This window comes from Drosophila bipectinata, chromosome 3R, assembly GCF_030179905.1.
Source record: "Drosophila bipectinata strain 14024-0381.07 chromosome 3R, DbipHiC1v2, whole genome shotgun sequence".
Taxonomy (NCBI): Eukaryota; Metazoa; Arthropoda; class Insecta; order Diptera; family Drosophilidae; genus Drosophila; species Drosophila bipectinata.
Genome location: NC_091739.1, coordinates 8,388,656 through 8,407,913, shown reverse-complemented (window position 1 = coordinate 8,407,913; position 19,258 = coordinate 8,388,656). Strand labels below are relative to the sequence as shown.

The 19,258-nt window shown below is 42.2% G+C and overlaps 2 protein-coding genes across 3 annotated transcripts; both read right to left on the bottom strand.

Moving 5' to 3' along the window:
• Positions 1–680: 680 nt before the first annotated feature.
• Positions 681–3,612, bottom strand: LOC108128918 (probable ATP-dependent RNA helicase DDX43). The gene is made up of 5 exons (XM_043212240.2): positions 3,465–3,612; positions 2,615–3,347; positions 2,050–2,558; positions 1,356–1,991; positions 681–1,284 (listed from the first exon to the last, which is right to left on the bottom strand). Exons 2-5 carry the CDS (start codon positions 3,218–3,220, stop codon positions 930–932), a joined length of 2,106 nt encoding a protein of 701 aa, XP_043068175.1. The 5' UTR covers positions 3,221–3,347; positions 3,465–3,612; the 3' UTR covers positions 681–929.
• Positions 3,613–3,843: 231 nt separating this feature from the next.
• Positions 3,844–18,910, bottom strand: puc (puckered). Of its 2 annotated transcripts, XM_017246532.3 has the most exons (4): positions 18,182–18,910; positions 16,187–16,345; positions 13,372–13,596; positions 3,844–5,568 (listed from the first exon to the last, which is right to left on the bottom strand). In XM_017246532.3, the coding sequence occupies exons 1-4, from the start codon at positions 18,435–18,437 to the stop codon at positions 4,712–4,714; spliced, it is 1,497 nt and encodes a 498-aa protein (XP_017102021.2). In that variant the 5' UTR covers positions 18,438–18,910; the 3' UTR covers positions 3,844–4,711. The 2 variants fall into 2 exon arrangements, with proteins under 2 accessions (XP_017102021.2, XP_070138259.1); XM_070282158.1 differs by lacking the exon at positions 18,182–18,910 and having other exon boundaries at positions 3,844–5,566; positions 16,187–16,327.
• Between the last annotated feature and the right edge of the window lie 348 nt (positions 18,911–19,258).

Below are 19,258 nucleotides of genomic sequence, written 5' to 3'. Positions count from 1 at the left end.
CACATGTCCGTATGGACGCATGGATCTCAGAGACTATAAGAGATAGAGCTATAGTATTTGGCATGGAGACTCCTATAATAGCCAGGCAGTTCAGGCATTTTGCCATGCCCCCTCCCGCCCCAAAAAATCGCGAAATTTCTGTAGCGTCGGTACAGGAAGGTTTTTAAAAAACGTTTTGGTGCCAAGCTATTTCTATAGTTAATATATCCAATGAAGATATACACATATACACAGATCAAGTTTGTGTCAAACGCCCACTCCCTCACCCAAAACAGAAATCTTATGTTATACAGTTCGGTAATGTTTTTGGAAAATGTTTTAATGGCAAACTGTTCCAATGGCTACCATACCATACCATACACCTACAAATCAGCCAAATCGGATAATTTTTAGAGGAGTTATAGACTTTTTAGTCTGCTTCCCAACTGGATCGGTAAAGTAATCCAGAAAACATAAACCATGAATAATTATGAATGTGTTAGGCAATATCCGGATAATCCTCAATAAGTTGTTCCGCAGGATTGTTTTTGTTGTTTACTGTTTAAGTTTAAACTTTAAGATTTATTAAATTGTGGGTGGAAGAGATGAGTACCGGGTATAATATAGTCGGGAAACTCGACTATAGCAGTCCTTTTGGGAACGTGATTTTATTTCAAAACTAAATCTCTTCCAGTAATCACTTCTAATAAAACAAAATTATTATTTATTCGATTCAAGTAACCTGAGAGTATTCGTTCTTAAAATATGATACAGACCTTTTTTTTTTTTTTTAAACGACACTTCAACTCAAAACTCGAAAAATTATGTGTTAGTTGAAAATTATTTTTTGTGGGTATCCTACCCCATTGTTTCTTAAACAATTACAAGGCACTTCAATGTGCTGAAGTCGCTTACACTAGAAAAATGGCAAAAAATGTGTTGGTATTAAATTAGTGCTGGAAACGGCCAAAGTCGCGTCCGCCTCCTCCTCTGTTTCCTCCAAAGCGACCTCCGCCAGAACGACCGCCTCCCCCGCCGGAACGACCGCCGCCACCTCCTCCGAAGGCCTGTCCCTCGGCAGCTCGTCGGTCCTTCATGGCCTGGAAGCGCTTAGCCATATTGTGAAGCTCTTCAGGAACCTCTTGCTCTGCCTCCGTCAGGATATCGATGAGTTCCTTGGCCATACCCCAGTCTTCGCGGGTAATAAAGCTAATGGAGGTACCTTTGCGTCCGGCGCGTCCAGTTCGGCCCACACGATGCACATACTCCTCAATATTACGCGGAAAGTCATAGTTAATGACGTGCCTAAAAGGTTAAAAAAAAAAATTATATATAAAATTATATAAAAACTTCAAAATATTCCCATGCAGGCTTACGAGATGTCCTCAATGTCCAAGCCTCGCGAAGCCACATCGGTGGCAACGAGAATGCGCACAACACCAGACTTAATGTCGGCAATGGCTTGCTCACGATCGCTCTGGTCCCGGTTTCCATGAATGCACTGGGTGTTAAAGCCATCCAATGTCAGATCACTGGACAAGTCGTCGGCACGAGCCTTCCGCCCGCAGAATATGATTATTTTGTCCGTTTTAGTCATATTCTGCACGAAGGACTTGATGGTGCGGAACTTCTCAGCGTCGTCCTCGAGATGTTGAATTATTTGCTTCACCGAATGAGTGGCCGCCAAGTCCAGAGAACCCACACACACCTGGATCGGGTTCTTCATGTAGCTCTGGGCAAGCCGACGCACACCAGGTGGCCATGTTGCCGAGGTCATGATTGTCTGCCGATCCGGACGGATGTCCAGCAGTACCTTTCGGATCTGGGGCTCAAAGCCCATATCCAGCATACGATCGGCTTCGTCCAGCACCAAGTACGTGATGCTGCTAACATCGATCACATTCGCCTGCACCAGGTCATTCAGCCGTCCCGGAGTGCAGATGATGATCTCTGCGCCGCGTTCCACGTCCGAGATTTGCATGCGGCGATCGCCTCCACCATAAACACACACACTGAAAAAAGAAATAAAAATTTTAATATTTAAAAATATAATATGTCTCTGCAACTTACGCTTTCATGTTACGGAACGTGTATTTCTTGACCTCCATTTCGATCTGTAGGGCCAGCTCTCGAGTAGGCGCCAGGATAAGGACGTTAGGGCCACCCCTCTTGCCCCTTGGAATACTTTGATACTCCGTGTGTATCATTCCGGGTAGCAGGAAAGCCAAAGTCTTGCCAGTACCCGTTTGGGCTATCCCAATCATATCGTGACCTTTTAGGAGAATGGGCCACGCTTGGGACTGAATGGGCGATGGTTTGGAGAAACCCTGTTTCATGACCTCGCCCAGTAGGTCCGGGTACTTTGCGAAGCATTGCTCAAACTTCCAAACTGGATTGGGAATAGGAGGCAAAGTTTCCCCCTCTTTTGCCACAAAAACATGCGACACCGTAGTCCCGTTGTTCTCCTTCCGTATCTTTTCAGCCTCGGATGCGCTTAAATCAGCCACTTCGGGTGATTCCTCGTAAAAGTCCTTTGTTAGAGGAGGACACTTTGCCCAACGAGCTGCAGCAGCTTTTTCCTAAAAATTTAGTTTAAAATGTAATACTTAGTCAGGTATAAGGATCTTTCAATTACCGAAGCTTTGTTCAGAGCATCCCAGTCAATGGTGCCCGTAAGATCACCCGATTGGGGTGTTTCCGCCGTGGGTGGAGGTGCAAAATCATAATTGCTTCCACCATAGGGGCGTCTAGACCCGCCATCATCAGGATCCCGATCACGACCTTTTCCGGAATCGGAGACTTGTTTTCGTACAGCATTCATTGCATCGCTAACGTTCCTCTGGATACTTCCGTAGATTTTAACCATTTGGTCGCCCCTGTCCACCTTGACACGGACATTGAAATCATTCTGTAGGCGTTTGATGTTCTCGCCGGCCCTTCCGATAACCTTTCCAATCATTTCGGCGGCAATAGAGAGCGTCTCACTGAAGTCGCTTAACTCGAAGCTGCCACGACGTGCCCCACGTCCGCCGTAATCATCACGACTGCCCTTTCCGTAGGAATTGTCCCGGTTATTACGTTTTTCGCTCCCGTAGTCATCTCTCCTTCCTCCATCTTGATATCTACGCGGCTCAGCGTCACGACGCACGCTTCTCTCGTACTTCTCATTCATCGCAGCATGATCTCGGGGCTTTACGGGACCTTCAACATAGTTTGGATCGTCCCAATCGAGGTCGGACATATCAGACTCAAAGCTGCGCTTTATTTTGAAGAAATTTGTTAAAAAAAACAAGACGCACGTGGAAAATGCTGAGTTTGCAACTCCTCCGAGATTCAAACGGTAAAACGAGCGAGAAGAAAAAAAAACGCTGACAAAGTAAAAGAAATATGAAACTTTTTGTTTAGATTCTAAAGTTTAGATCATGTTTTTCTTAATGATACTTATTCACTGTAATTCATTAAGAAAAGAATTAATATTTACTCACACAGCTTTAAAACAACTTATTTCCTCAACAAATAGGAGCTTTGCGAAAAATTAAATGACCGTTTTGATGGACGCCGTTTGAACAGGGTTGTCAGTCCCTTAAAATTGATCGAAGCTTGCCAATTCTTCAGGGTCTAATCAAAATAATTTTAAACATAAAAAAACAAGAAATTTAAGCTTTTCAAAATAATTAAAATGTACATGTAGCCTAATACTTACTGATTTTGCACAAAAGTTTAATTAACGCATTTATTCGATAAATAACGATATTTTGCGTAGCCCTGGTCAGTGTTGTTAAGTCGACAAACCCAAAAGCTTTTGCAGCACTATCTTTGTTTTGAGCGGTTCTGTTCAAAAGTTGAAAGAAAAAGACCATCAGGTTTAGTTACTTTTCAAAATTTCCATTTACTTAACACAATGGTTACACTTTATGGATGTGTAGCTTAGTCTAGTTGCTTACAGCCTAATACATGTGAATTAAATAGCATTCATGACCAACTCACGCGCTCGCTTCATATAAATAACTAAAACTAGAAAACACAAACACAAACTCTTTCCTTATTTCCAAAAGATACTAAATTAAATGTGTGGGTGGCTAAAGCGGTTTGATAAAACTTAGAACAGTTTTGATAAGATCTTTGCAGTGTATATGGCGGATTTGTTTCTCATAATTGTTGAAACCATAGGGAGTTGGAGAGGTTGGTGGTGTGTGGTGTGTGGCAAGTCAGCAGAAATTGTTGCAGTGCATTTCGGATTTTCATTGTTCTATTTAAAGTTTAATATATAGTTTATGTGTGTATAGATATAGTTAAGAATCACTTATGGCTAGGTTTATGCTAAATTATAATATACGAGGTTATCTTTCATTTTGCAACAAACTGTTGATGGGTTGCATGTTTTGGATTAATTCTTCAGGGGAGAAATACATTACAAAAGCTCTTAGGCTGCCCTTAGCATTCCTCATTCCTTGTTTTTGTTTTTAGGTACGTTTGTATGTACAATATACACAGAGGTGGATATCATCACCTTGCTTATATAGGAAGTTTTATCAGCCATTTTTACGACTTACATTTGGTAATGATAAAATGTAATTTGTTTTTTCCTAAAAAACTAAACAATTCCTCAAAATAGTTTTTAGTTTTTTTTGGTAAAAAAAAGTACAATTTACAATCATAATGAAACCACCTTGGGGCCGTATCTTTTCTTTCTATTCACAGCTGCTTTGCGGCGGCTCTGGCTCTTTCTATCTCAGTCCCGCGACAGGTGATTGCTCCTGTCCGCCGGCGCCTTCTCGCCAGTGGGGGTGGATGGGATTGCGATGCAGGAGATGGACTTGGGGAGGGGCGAGGCGGGGCAGTAGTTGGACGCCAGGTCCAACCTCAGCTTGGCCGGTGAGTTGCGCTTAAACACCGCCAGCTGCCGTGTGGGCGAGAGCAGCGACGAGGATGATAGCTTGCTAGTGGTGGCAGCGGCGCAGGATGCAGGAGTTGGGCTGTTATTCGATTGCATCAGGGAGCACATTCCGCTTGACGAGCTAGTCGATCCCGGGGAGTCCAGTTCCGACACTGAGGACGCAGCCGCTGAAGTGCTGGGCGCCTCGTCGTCGGGCGTGATCGGGGGTGAGGTCAACCGCGAGGAGCAGTTGCTCCCAGCCAAGCTGCCGGCTCCACTGTCCACATCGTCATAGTCGTAGACATCCTCATCCATGGCCTCGCTGTCCGACTTGGACCTATTCTCCCGCTCCCGCTCCCTCCTATTCTGTCTCTGTTCCTCGATTTCCTCCTGCTCTGGCTGCTCCAATAGTTGACTAGATGATGCTACACATCCTCCCACCGTAGTGCCTGCATGAATACTGGGACTATTCAGGAGCGGAGTGGCTGGCGCCAGGACTCCGCTCTTGCGCAGACTCTGCTCCAGCTCCAGCAGCTGGCCCATGAAGTTCAGGTTGGGCGAGATGATCGGCCGGGCCACTTTCACCAGCTTGTAGGCCTCCAGGAGGGAGAGTGACTTGTACCGCATCACATAGGCGATGGCGATGGTGGCGCTCCTCGAGATGCCCGCGTGACAATGGAGCAGAACACGAGATCCCGTTATCCTGGCATCCTCTGTAAATAAAATAGAAATAATGGATGTTTTAGTTAAGCTGCTCAACATTATTGATTATATTTTATTATAAGATCTTAAATATTATTTAAAAGTTTAATATTTCAGCATCTCTAACTGGAGGGAGAAACTTTCAAGTCTCTGGCTGTCGAATTTCGATGATGTTGCCTTCTTCTTTCTCGTTGTTGTTTTTGTTTTTGTGCCTGTGCTCTTGATGCGGCTGTCGATAGTGGTCTGTGTGTGTGTGTGTTGGTGAGTGTGGCCGTTCTCACTACTCGCCACCTCTGGCGCGCTCTCCCACCTCAACTCTGCCGCTCTGCCCACTCTCTCCCGCTAAACTTAACTGTGTGAATTTTGCTGGATGAGTCATCATCGTCCATTGCTGCCAGCAACAACAAAAACATTGAGCACAAAGCTTATTGACAGAACATTTTTATACCCTCACACGAGCACACACACACACTCGCACACACACACACGTGGGGCACATTAACTCATAATTTACGTTGTTATTTTTGGGCAAGATAAGCAACAGCAGGAAGAAGCAGACAACCAGAGAAGGAGGAAGAGGAAGAGAACCCAGAAGAATCCACAGCATACGGCGTACTTTTTTTTTTTTTCATCCAAGGCTCAAATAATAAAGTGTATAAAATATCTTGCAGATACATTTGGAAGTACATATCTCTCCCCCGCTTCTAGAACACACCCCTTAAACTAGAATTCTTCGTATTTTCGGGTTATGGAAGCCTGCCTGTAATCACTGCCACCACCCCACACCCCACTGCCCACTGATATCTTATCGGCCAGGAGTTGTGGTGTGATTTTGGTGACGGGCTGAAAAAAATATACAAAAAAAAAATATAATGAAATGAAACAAAAACTGAATGGAACGGAGTAGGGAGGACGGTGGGTTCGGGGAGCCTTTCCTAATCGATGCTTACTCATAATGCAAACAAGTCGACACTTGTCTGATTTCCAAACAGTTGATAACTCGAAAGAAGCCTTGTTAGTCACCATGCCCGTGATGGGCCTCTAAAGTTCTACAGACATGTTTCATATAAAACCCTTTCCGATGATGGTGATATCAGCGATAAACATGGAAGGCGCGTGTAACGCACTTGGAATTGCAACCAGCCAGCCTGCCCCCCTCCCCCTTTTTTCCAATTCAAGTGGCAAGAGCGGCCAGGTGAGATAACACACAGTATTCCCGATTTATCAATGAATGGGTGCAAAGTAGACACCGATAAGGACACCATTCCCACACAACGCCAAACTAGGGATTCGCATTTTCAAACACCATTATGAATTGCAGTTTCCACTCCACTCCACCCCACAACCCCACCCCACTTAGACTAGTGATATCACATCGTTCTACCATGATATGGCAACTAAGTACAGCCTGGGGAAAATCCATCATAAATAAATAATCGATGATAACATAATCACTAAAATTGAAGGCCTTTGAGTACATTTGCACGTCAGAGTTTCCAAATAGATAGATATTATATATCCCCTAGCTTAAGAAGTCTTTTTTCTTTCAGTGTATTAAAAATGAATCAAAAATTAAAAAAGAAATAAAAAATACCAACCTATGTATAGGCTGGCCAAAAATAGCCCCTCAGATAAAGAAAGATGATCATTAAGCGTACAATGGCAGACAATTGGTCACCGTCCCGTTTCATTCTGGCCGTGTCACCTCTCCCAGCCCCCTTCTTCTGGGCCATAAATCCTCTTAGTTAATGACCCAGTCGTTCAGTCAGTTAAAATCGGACATAAAAACGCGCTGTATGTCTCGCGTAGACGCCATGACTCATGTGGCTAGGAAAACGGCCCCGAAACGGGGGGAGTTTCGAAACAAAACTCCCAAGAAGTAACTGAATGGATTTCGCAAAATTCTAGATTGAGTAACAATAGAGTCAAGTGTGGGGTGTACCTATAAGGTATAGTATTAGGATAGGATCTGTATTAGGTTAGTAACTGTATTAGGAGTTTAGGTGGTTAGGTGGTTGGTTAAACTATTAGGTTCAGTTAGGATAGGAGTAAACAGGTCCTAGTCCTACTTTAACCCCTATATCTTTTTTTCTTTTTAGCATCTTTAGTCTGAAGTATCTTGTAAGGAACTATCCATCTAGGAGAGGAATGGACAGGACCTAGTCCTAATCTTAGCCTCTGTATCTTTTCTCTTATTAGTATCTCAAGTCTGAAGTATCTTATATCTTAAAGTATAAGGAACTATCCAATTAGGAGAGGATTGGACAGGACCTAGTCCTATCTTAGCCAATGTATCTTTTCTCTTTTTAGTATCTCAAGTCCCAAGTATCTTGAAAATAACTATCCATCTTTGTTCCATTTATAGAAACTGGAACTCGAAACTAGATACATATGTTGAAGCTTTGTCAGATTATCGGGAAGCCAAGCTTAGGTAATTGTTTATTTTTCAAATGACACATATATGTGCAACATGCTGGGAAGCTTAGTAAGCGCCAATAGTGCCGCACTTATTCATGACTAAGTTCCAGTTTACCGGCGCGGTCACATAGTCCACCGATGAGTATGGCTGAGTGATCCCTAAAAGTCGTGCCCACCATTACCATACCATTCCATACCACAGGGCTAATAGTCGTGACTCCCCATTTTAGGGGCGATGCGTAATGCCGCCGCCGTCAACCCCCAAAAAGCCTCCCACTTTCATTTCTCACCGATTCTGATTGGGATTCCTATGATTAAGTGCAACAGTAGCCGGTCCCCAGAATGCGTATGCGTCATCTGGTGATTTCGGCCCAGAAGTGGGCCAAGTGGCAGACAACTGTCTGACAGCTGCGAGGCAGTGGAAGTGAATCTGTATGGTGCATACACTGAACAAAAATCTAACTAAGTTCTTTTTTAAAGTTTATAACTAAATGAGGAATAAATTCTGTATTTTTAGTATAAAACCTTAATAGTTAGTTAATAATATTATCTTTTTTGTAGAGTTTTTTTTAAGTGTAGTAGACATCCATGTCTCTCCACAATGATGATGACTCGGAGTTCTGGTTCTCAATGTCCGATTGGCCAATATATCACTCCCGTTTCACTTTCCACGCGATGATTAAGAGCCGGATCTCGGATTCCGGACCTGGGAGTCTTGCTTTTCAGAACCCAAGGGTCAACCCAGGCAGTGTCAGTGTCTCCCAGGGCGCTAAACTCTGACTCATGTCCACAAAACAATAACAATAACAAAACAGCAAGCCAGAGTTGAAAAAAAGATACTTCAAGAGAACCATCAGTACCTGGAAGCTAAGAATATAGGACTGATCTATTGATGATTATATTCTAATAAGAGGAACTAGACTTGAACTCTATTATTATGCAACATGGATCAGGATAGTATATGTTGTCAAGCAACAAGTAGTTTTGTTTATTTTTTTCAAAATATTTAATTACTTTCGGCGACTGTTTATCGGCGACGAAGAATGCCCGCTTACTCATCCCTCCGTCCGTCCATCCATATTCTGATTCAGCCAGAAAGAGACAGCATGAGTGCGACGGCGGCAGGTGCCAGGACACTTAAATGGCGATAAGGCGGCGCTGAATCATTCGAGAGACAAAGGCAGTTTGGAGAGGGGGGGGGTGGGGGATACTCTCGGCTTGACCTTCAACTTGGCGAAGCTCGACTTTGACGAGACGAGTCATACGGAAACAAACAAAAACAAAAACAACAACAACAAAGCTCACAAAAACTCTGCCTGCACTTTGAAGTTGGCAACAATCCGCAAAGTAGTAGGTGCGAACGAGAGGGGCAGAGGTAGTGGTGAGTGGGTGAGTTACTGAGTGAGGTGTGAGGGGGAAAGGTGATTGAGTGGGGCTCTCCTCGAGTGATTCATAAAGAGCATGCGCAAAAGTCTCATAAACAAATTGCGCGCAAAAACAGTGCGCGGGCGCAATAGCGGCAAAGAAAGGAAAATAAATAAAAAGAGGAAGTACGATATACGTGGGCGTGGTTCCCTGTAAAATGATTAAGTGCCTTATAATTCGCATTTCTCATGCGCCCGGCACAACACCAAGACCCAAAAAAATAAAAAAAAAACCTGAAGTCGTATTCGAAATTCCTGTGCGAAGATTTTCTGTTTATTTCTCGCTGGGTCGGTCGCTTTTGCATTTTAAAAATAGCCGGCTGACGAATATTGAAATTATGCGCACGGGGGCCAACAAAAATGTCACCTCGGATTTTTGGTTGTTGCTGCCAACGGATTTTCGATTACTCATTAGTGGCAGGACTGCTCTTTTTGGGGGCACAAGTAGCATATACTATTATACGAGTAGCTTTTATTAAAAGATCCCTCCTTCAAAAAGGTATTCCAACTTCATCATGTTTAGAACTCCATATGTATGTACGTTTGTATAGTTTTATCTTATCAGCTGTATGTAGAGTATATAGAACACTGCTATCACCAAATGTTCTAGAGGTGCCTCCCTCTAGCTGTTTACTTAGCTGCTTCATAGGTTGTGTGAGTGCCTCTACCCGTAAAAGTAACCCGTATTTACTTCTGGAATACCTATGCATAGACTATACGTTATATAGCCTTTACTTAGATTAAGTAAGCCAAGAGGGCTGGCAGATAAAAGTTGATGTCTTGATATCTTGACGCACAAATAATACTAATACATACATACATACATATGTACAATTTGAAGGTAAATAATGGTTCATATGTATCTGTGTATGTGGGTACAGTCAGCACAGACACCGTGGCGATAGCTCGACCAATTGATTAGGCCTCCAAGTGATAAGAAAAAAGCTAGAAAGCGCTAGATAGAGCAAGTTTTGTAGGTAACCAACTAAAATAAAGGCTAAAATAATTCCTCAAAAAACGTCCTTTAGAGAGAGTGAGACAAAAGATAGCTACAGGTACCGTTTCCCCACAATTGAGGCTTTGATTGCTTTCTAGGCCAAGTGACTGTCTCGGTTTATCATTCATGTTAATGACACAGCATAATGACATTAGCATTATCCGACAACAACAACAACTACAACTACAACTACACTAATGAGCCTCGGCCGGCGCCTCTGCCAACGTTGAGCTCATTTTAAGCTTGGCATAGCGGTGCTTCCTCCCCCCCCGTTGACCCCCTCCTTTTATCAAAAAAGAGTGCTTTTGCAGCACACAAAGTGCTGTTATAATGAATGGAGGCGAAAAGACGTTAAAAAATCATAAGAAGAAGAAGAAGCAGCAGTACACTTGGACAAAATAAAACAATAATAATAGGCATAAGGTGACGACGGCAAACCAAAAAATGAATGCGCAAAAGGCAGCAGCAAACACAATCACAATCATACAAAAGCAAACGCAAACACACAAACACAAACAGAGAAACGAAATCATGAGTCATGCACTCGGTACAATATTCTCCTTCCTCCTCGGCTTCGACCTCCTCCTCACCCATCACCGTTACTTCGTGCCTGAGTACTAATGTGCTTTGAGTGAGAGGCAGAGAGGTAGAGCATTTATAAAAATAATACTTGAGAACATGGGCGTACGCATTATTTTATCAGGGTGGGAGGAATACAACAAGGGGGTGTCGTTTTCAGATGCCAAGGAACAAAATCCCTAATGGGCTTAACCCTTAAGAACATCCTGCTTACCACACTCCACCTTTAGGGGTGGGTGGGAGTACAAACAAAGAGAAAGATCTGTAGGATGCTGTATAACAGTTAATAGAGTGATCTGGAAAGAGAGTAGCGAGAAAGAGTAGGAGCAGCTGTTGCTGCTCGCACACCTGACATCCGCAACAACAACAATAACATAAACATCAGCCGTCGTCGGGGCCACACGCACAAGGATAACCCAAAAAAGCAGAACGATGACGACGATGACTCATAAACAGGAACAGAAAATGTTTACAAAAATAGAACATATGCCAAAAGAAACCGAGCTGGCGGGGAGGATGGGGGGAGGGGGGCGAAGAGTGCCGTTCGTTGCTGCTGGCGGCGCAATAAATAGCAACAATAAGAAGCCAACTGAAAAATCGATGCGGCTGACTGAATGCTACAAACAAGGAGCGCGTGCTATCCCTCACTACCACCACCATCACCACTGCCACCGCCACCTCCACCCCATCCACCCACTCTTGTTCGCCGTCTCGCTCTTTGTGTTCCACATTGCACGATGAGTCATCATGCTAACGGCACACAGTGCTGGCCGAAATTACAGTGCTGCCCAGGAAACCCGAGGACAACCCTTATCAGAAAGGACGTTTGCGGTTGGTTAGCGTTGTTGCCTGAAACTATGTTGTTGTTGTTGTTGCTGGCAATATGCATAAAATTTCCATTACCCGAGGTACACTCAGGAATAATAATAAGCTCAATAAAGACTTTAAATAAAGAATTTAAAATAAAAAGTTAAAAAAAAGTAAACTTTTATAAGGATTTAAAAGGAGTTAAATTATTTAATTATTTTTGAATATTTATTTATTATTAAATTTTATTTGCAGTGTATCTTGGTCTATTATGCAAACCAAAGCAAAGCGAGTAAAAGCAAGAGGGAAAAAAAAAAGAAAAGCCATTTTAAGCGCAGGAGCAGCAACGTCATAGCAGCCGAAGTCGCAACACAGTAACAGTAACAGCAACAACAACAATAACAAAAAAGCTACAGAAGCAGAGACATTGCTGCCGCCATGCTGTCTGCCAACGCCAACACGCAACAGCAAAAACAATGTGCCGGCGAACGAAGGAGGAACGGAGGAGGCCCAAGGAACGATGGCTGGCAGGAATCAAGGCAGCGATAGCGTGGGAGCCGTTATGCTGCTGCCCCAACAACAAAAACAGTGAAAAGAGGAGGAGGCATATACATACATAGCTTCCTTGCCCACTCTAACCGATTTCTATAACATGTAGAGAGAGTGAGAGAGAAGGATTATGGATTGGAGCCTAGGGTTCCCTATTTTGTCGAATCTTAAAGATACAATATTTTCTGGAAATTACGCAGTAGGGTCTTAATATCTTAAATATCTCAATATCTTATATGAATTTTAACTCAAATATTAATTATTCTCAAGTTCTTGAGCTTCCAAGTACAACCTCAAAATACATACTGTTTGGAGGTCGACATCTGTCGCCCACTCGGGCTTTCTCGCGCTTGTTTTTAAATGAAATATTTGCACTACTTAACTTAAATCAGAGAAAAGCTAAAAAAAAAAACAGCACAGAATGACAAAGCTCGTGCACACGTGCCGAGATATTAGCTGCTGCTTATAAAAAATAAATAAAAAAAAATGCAAAACAAAAATACTTGATGAACAGCTTCGGACATAGAAAATGGAAAAATGCGATTGACGTCAGCATTTTATATTCCACGGCTATAGCTATATATATCTCTCTCTCTCTCTCGTACATATTGTACATATTATTTTCATTTAAAATTAACAAAAGTATAGTCTGCTGAAGGCAGCACAAATAATAACCAAGAACAAAGATTTTCCAGCAAAAAGAAAGGCTGGCAAGACTGGCAAGTGGAAGCCAGACTAAAGCCGTTATGCAAAAATACAGTGACCAGTGACCAGTGACCGCCAGGCATCCAATAACAAGTCACGTTTAGCAATCGCCAATCGGCCCAAGATGATGACTAAGCGTAACGCGGATTCTCCGGCTCGGTTCTGGGAATCTTGGACTTGAAAAATATTTTCCAGTTAAAAGATAATTAGGCAGCCCCTAATCTCAAAGAAAGTCTAGCTAAATTTCCTAGAAGAATTCTTATCTTGAAGTTCCTAATAATATTTTTTATACATAGATAATATCCTTAAATATTATTTATTTGCTAGAAACTCACCAATAAAGTCGAAGGCCTCCTGGAAGTACTGCTTGATGTTCTGGTGAGGAGTATCGCTGGCGGGGATCTGCATGTACTTGAGCCCCTCCAGACACCGCTCGCTGGGACTCTGGCAGGTAACATTCAGCACGCAGTTGGCGCCCACGCTGCTGGGATCGTCGGCGTCGCGGCCATTGCCCAGCAATAGATGCGGGAACACGGGCGAGGCGGGATGTGTTTCTATATCTGTAAGATACATAGATAGATACAACGGATCATTAGTTTTGATGAGTAAATAATGGAAAAGTTCTGCACAATACAACTCGGTACCAAGTGGTCGGATCGGATAGGGTCGGGTCGGATCGGGTGGGATCTTTGCCAATTCGCGATGTCATGCAACAAAAAGAGTCTGGCAAATGATCGGCCTGGCCTAGCCTGGCCCTCTTTTTCTGTATCTGTATCTGTGTATTTGTATCTGTATCTGTATCTATTGTTGTATACAATGTCTAAATTTTGCTACAACAAATTGTTTATTTTTTTTTTCGTAGTCTTCCTCCCTCCTGCCCACCCAGTAGTTTCGTTTCGATTCGATTCGTCTGCTGCGGCTGTTTCTGTTGCATGAGTCATGCCACATACAGGGGCATAATAGTCGCAGTTCAGTTGGGTTCACTTTTATTGGCAGTGGGCGAAGTTGAAGGGTGGCGCGGGGGGCAGGCCAGAGGGTGGTGTTAGGGGGGCAAGGGGCAGGGGGTGCCTCATGGCCGTACCGAGTTCGTAGCACTCTCAATGAGCCGCGCAATTGTTTTTTTGTAATTTTTTTGTTGTTTTTGTTGTTTCCTCTCTATGTGTGTATCTATAATTGTTAACAGTCTAACTACACTTGAAAAAATTTATTTTTATATATTTTTCTTAAATTATTCATATTTATTTATTAATTTTTTTTATTTAAATACATAATGGGTCTTCATATAAAAATTTTTTAAAAACTTTATCAAAATATTTCTCTAAGTGCATTACTTAGATTGAAGTGCGGGCTGCCAATGGGCCCAGCATATGCCCTGCGGTTTTGGCTATTACCTCCCCACTCCCCACCCCTCCACTTCACCACCCGGCTCATCGATTATTTGTCATTGGGTTGCGTGTTAATTGATAGCACTCTGAGCCATGGCAACTTGAAGTCGTATATATTTAATTTCTGTTTGGTTTTTTTTTTGTTTATTTTTTTGGGTACTGCACTGCACTTTGTGGGTCACACGGAAATCACTTGCATTAGTCATCGCAGCCAATCGCAGTGCCAACACCACGTTGGAACTTTACACGTAAAGATGATTGTCATTGCGGCATTTACGCAAGCTCGGAAAAGCTGATAGTACGTAGTGCGATTGCAATTAAGAGAATTCATTAAATAAATATATAAATATTTGCCAGAGTGACTCAGTGGAAGTGTATTTTGGTAGTGGGAGTGGTGGTCATACATCAATCGATCAATAATACGTGATTTTTAAAGGGTATTTGAACGGTAGGCCAAGTAGGTGACGAACAGCAGTCCTTAGTGTGACCTAACTAAACAAAACTAGTTCCTTTTTGAGTTATGAATAAAATATTGATTATAGAAGTATATTTTGGTAAACAGAAATCCGCAGTAGGAGTGGTCCTCCATCTATTGATCAATTATCAATGATTTTTAAAAGGTACTTCCTATCATTTCTATACTATTAGTGTAGCCCTTAGTGTGACCAAAACGATCAAAACTAGTCCTTTTTTCAGTTATGAAGTAAATATTCTTTATAGAAGTGTATTTTGGTTAACAGAAATAACCAATGGGAGTGGTAATACGATCATCAATAGACCAATAGTACTTGAAAGGGTATTTCCTATAATTTCCATACTATTGTGAACGGTAGGTCAAGTAGGTGACGAGCCCTTAGACCTTAGAGTGTCCAAACTAATCAAAACTAGTCCTTTTTCCAGTAATAAATTAAGTTTCTTATGAATTACAATGTTTTTAATGAGAATTTCAAGTTAATAAATATAAATATTCTATTTTTACAGGAAAACTACATTATTTGCTGAATAACAGCTTTGATTCCTGAGAAACACGACCTAATCAGGTGGAAAAATTCAACAAAATCCAGGAAGACCCCTGAAGCATATTATTCAAAAACTGAAATGAGTAATGAAAATAAAGTTCACTGGAGAGTATGACATTGAAATGATTGCTCTTGTTGGTTCTTGCTTATTTGCATGTGTTTCCATACACATGTATAGTACATATAAAGCTCGATTTCGTAACTAAAAAAAAAAAATGAACGAGTACGGGAGCGCGACAATAAATTCGCATTTATCTCACAGCACGTGCCGAAGCAAAAACAAAAATGTTTGTTTTTAATGTTAAGCAGAGCTTAAACGAGAGCTGGGGAGGGAGAGATTGTATGACAATCTCAGACAATTTATCGCCATGTAGAACTATATCAGAAGGGGGTAATTGGGGGTCGGGGGATGGAGGCCTAAGGCCGAGTAGGAAATAAAATGCAATGATAAGCACAAATTCATATATTTCCCGACATGCAAATATGCAACAAAGCAGAACAATCGAGAGACTGCTCAACAGTTCCGCTCGAGATGCACAATATATGTATGGTATTTATCTCAAAAATGGAAAACTTAATGCTTGGAGAGTAAAAGTGATGGATATTTCATGAATCAACCAGAGATTTGGTAAAATCAACATCGACTATAGATTATATTACTTTTTCAGACATTTTTTACGGGGTTTGAGTCACAAAGATAGATAGTTTTAGGGGGAATCCCATACGGGTTAGCTTTCACTACTTACCGTATACCGCCGGACTGGAGCAGCTGCGGGTCAGCGGCGGCGTCCGTCCGCCGCCGTTCATTGCCGTGGAGGATGACGTCGTCGATGTCACTGGTGACGATTGCTCGTCACATACCAGATTCTCCCTGGACCGCTTGTTGGGATAGTCCTTCTGATTGGCTGCAAAAAGTAAACCGAATTAATATTGTTTCTCTGATTTAAAATGAGAGTTTGCTTAATTTTATACCCTATGATGTCAGCACCACACACTGCTGGACCGGACCGCAGTGCAAAAAAAAACTTGTCGCGCCAAGTCTGTGTTCAAATAACTCGCAAAATACAACAAAAAATATTTCGTTTCGGCTGCCAAAACTGACGTAAGACATTAATTTCGGCCCGGGAGTTGTTGGCTGATTAGCGGACGAGCCCGAAAGCTTTCCACATACATACCATACGCTGCCTGGGAAGTCGCTTATCACAATGAACGGGCACAATTAGAAAACGCAGTGTAAGCGCCTCCGATACCGATATGGCTTGAAAGCCCAGCAAGAGTAGTATTAGTAGTAACTAAAAATTAGTTGAAATAATAGCTACATTTCCTCAGCCTTTTCAAGGGGGTCTTGACGGGTTAAAGCACTGACATTATCAGCTCCACCACATAAACAGTAGTGTGTTGGGTGTTTATGCTGAATAGAAGCGTTCTTATCAGCCAGGCGACCTCAAAAAGAAAATATTTCAAAAAAAGAAAAAAAATACAACGAATTTTTTTCCACCGCAGGCAGGAAATGTTGGCTCAGTTATGTTGTCGTTGGCTGGTTTTGGTTTTAATTTTTTTTTTTTTTTTTTTGCGGCTAGGAAAACAAGTAAAATTGCATGCCAATAGTGCATTGCCAACACACAGGGGCGTCTGGAGACAAAGTGTGGGCTTAAAGGGGGTTTAAAGGGGGGTGGGGGGCGCCCAAGTGCCAATTAGCAGAAAACTGAAAAACAAGTTATCAGCCTGGTTTTTTCCTCCTCTCCTCCTCAATATTGGGTAGTATTTTGTATCATTTATATTTTTAGTTTCTCAACTTTTATTGGATCCACCTGACGTAATATCTTAGTTACTTGTTTTTTTTGGTTTGTTTATAATGACTTATGACTTACTTTATTCTAACAATTAGCAATAAAAGATTAGGTTTCTGTGTTGACTGCCATTTTTTGCAATAGAATGTGAAAGATTTGCAATTATTTTCGCAGTCTTTGATGTGGAGCCTTTGGGGGGACACTACTGGGTACTGCCACTGCACTCTCTCTCGCTCTGTCTCTGTCTCTGTCTGGCCTGCTCCCAACTCCAATTCGTTTCAAGTTGTTGCTGAGGCTGTTGCTTTTTCTCCTCCTAACCCTCTCGTTCTTCTGCCTCTTCTGCTGCTTCGCCCTCTGAGGCTTGTTATTGCAGGCTTGTTATTGTTGTTGCTGTTCTTGTTGTTGTTGTGCCGATGAATTCGTACTCGAAAGGTCGTTTCAAAGCGGGTTTTCAGTTGGTTTCTTTCAGCGTTGCCAGGCCGCTTCAGAAACCTGCTTTGCTTTACATTTTTTTCTGTGTTTTATTTGTACTCGTATTTATTATTTTTTTTTTTGGTTTTTTCTGTTTAGCCAGCCAGCCAGCGAACGAAACGAAACGAAACGCTTCTTTGCTTTTATTTTTGAAAGACACGCGAATTGTGAGTCACGTATAAGTAACTGACTCCGAGTCTCTGATCTCTCGAGCTTGGCTTTTTTTTCTGTTTTTTTTGTTGCTTTTCGTGAAATGGAGACGCTGACGCTTACGTGTGTTCCCCCCCAGAGGCGTACCTACGATTGGGTTGATTTCAGAGGGGGATTGCTTGCAGAATACCCCCTGTAACCTACACCTCAAGCTCTATATAGCTCTACCTCTAGCCCAGCAGCATGTTCAATAGATTCCCCGCTCTATTGTAATCTGTAATTGACGAATCTTTTCTGTTGTTTTTGTTGTTGTTGCTCGATTGTACTCACCCCCAATGCGATTGTTGTTGTTGGTATTTTGGATTGGCATAAATAACAGAAGACACGGCGCTTCTCTCTTTATCCGCATTTTCATTTCACTTTTATGACTCACGCTGTTGCTGTCTCCGTCGCACTCACAGCAATTGTTGTTGCGTGTTGTTGACGTTGCCGTTGCCGTTGTAGCTTCGTTGTAGTTGTAGTTGTAGTTGTTGCTGCTGTTGTTGTTGTTGTTGCTGCTCAGCGTTTCTGCTCGATTCACACACATATGCAAACACTGATATACACAGAGGCACACTCTCTCACATAAAACTGTTTCAAAATTGATATTTATTCCCCGTTTCTATTATTTTTTTCTATGATTGGTTTATTAGATAATCTCCGACACTTGTTGAGCCACTTCCCGTTATAATTCGGGGCAAGTTGGCTGCTATGAGTGTGTTGTGTTGCAACCAAGTCGGACCCAAAAATCCAGTTGTGTGTCCACTTGTAGCGCGCGCACTTTTATTTTTTTTATTTAATTGATTAAACGCGAGGGAAAACGCGGGCTCCTTTCTACACCACCACAATTGGTCCAAGCCAACGTGCAGTTGAGTTAAAGTTCCTTTTCTTCTTTGCTTCTCACCCACGCACGAAACACGTCCGCTCGCCGCAAGTTGGTTCTCGGTTTTGGCGGTGGAGACTTTCTAGTGTCGATGGCAAGCTCGAAAAAGGTGGGTGATAAAACACGGCTGTTCCTCTGTTTTGTTCCACTGTGGTGCGGCTAACATATGTTGGTTTCAAAAAAGTGTGACCAATGTTAGTCGAAACAGCTGTTTTGTATTTAATTTAACCGGTTCGTACTTAACCGCTCTGATTTTAAATGCAAACTAAGTTCGTTTTTCTTGAGGGGATTAGAAAAAAAATTACTGTATAAGTTAGTTATGACTTCATAAAAAGATTTGTTAGTCCACTTTTGGTTGTTTAATTCCGATTTCTCCCAACCGGTTAACACATAAGAATAGGTTCCACAGGGCAGTGCTGCCAAATTGGATCAACCTAAATCGCTTTTTAAAGTTGTAAGAAACGAAGGCTATTTAGAAAAATCCT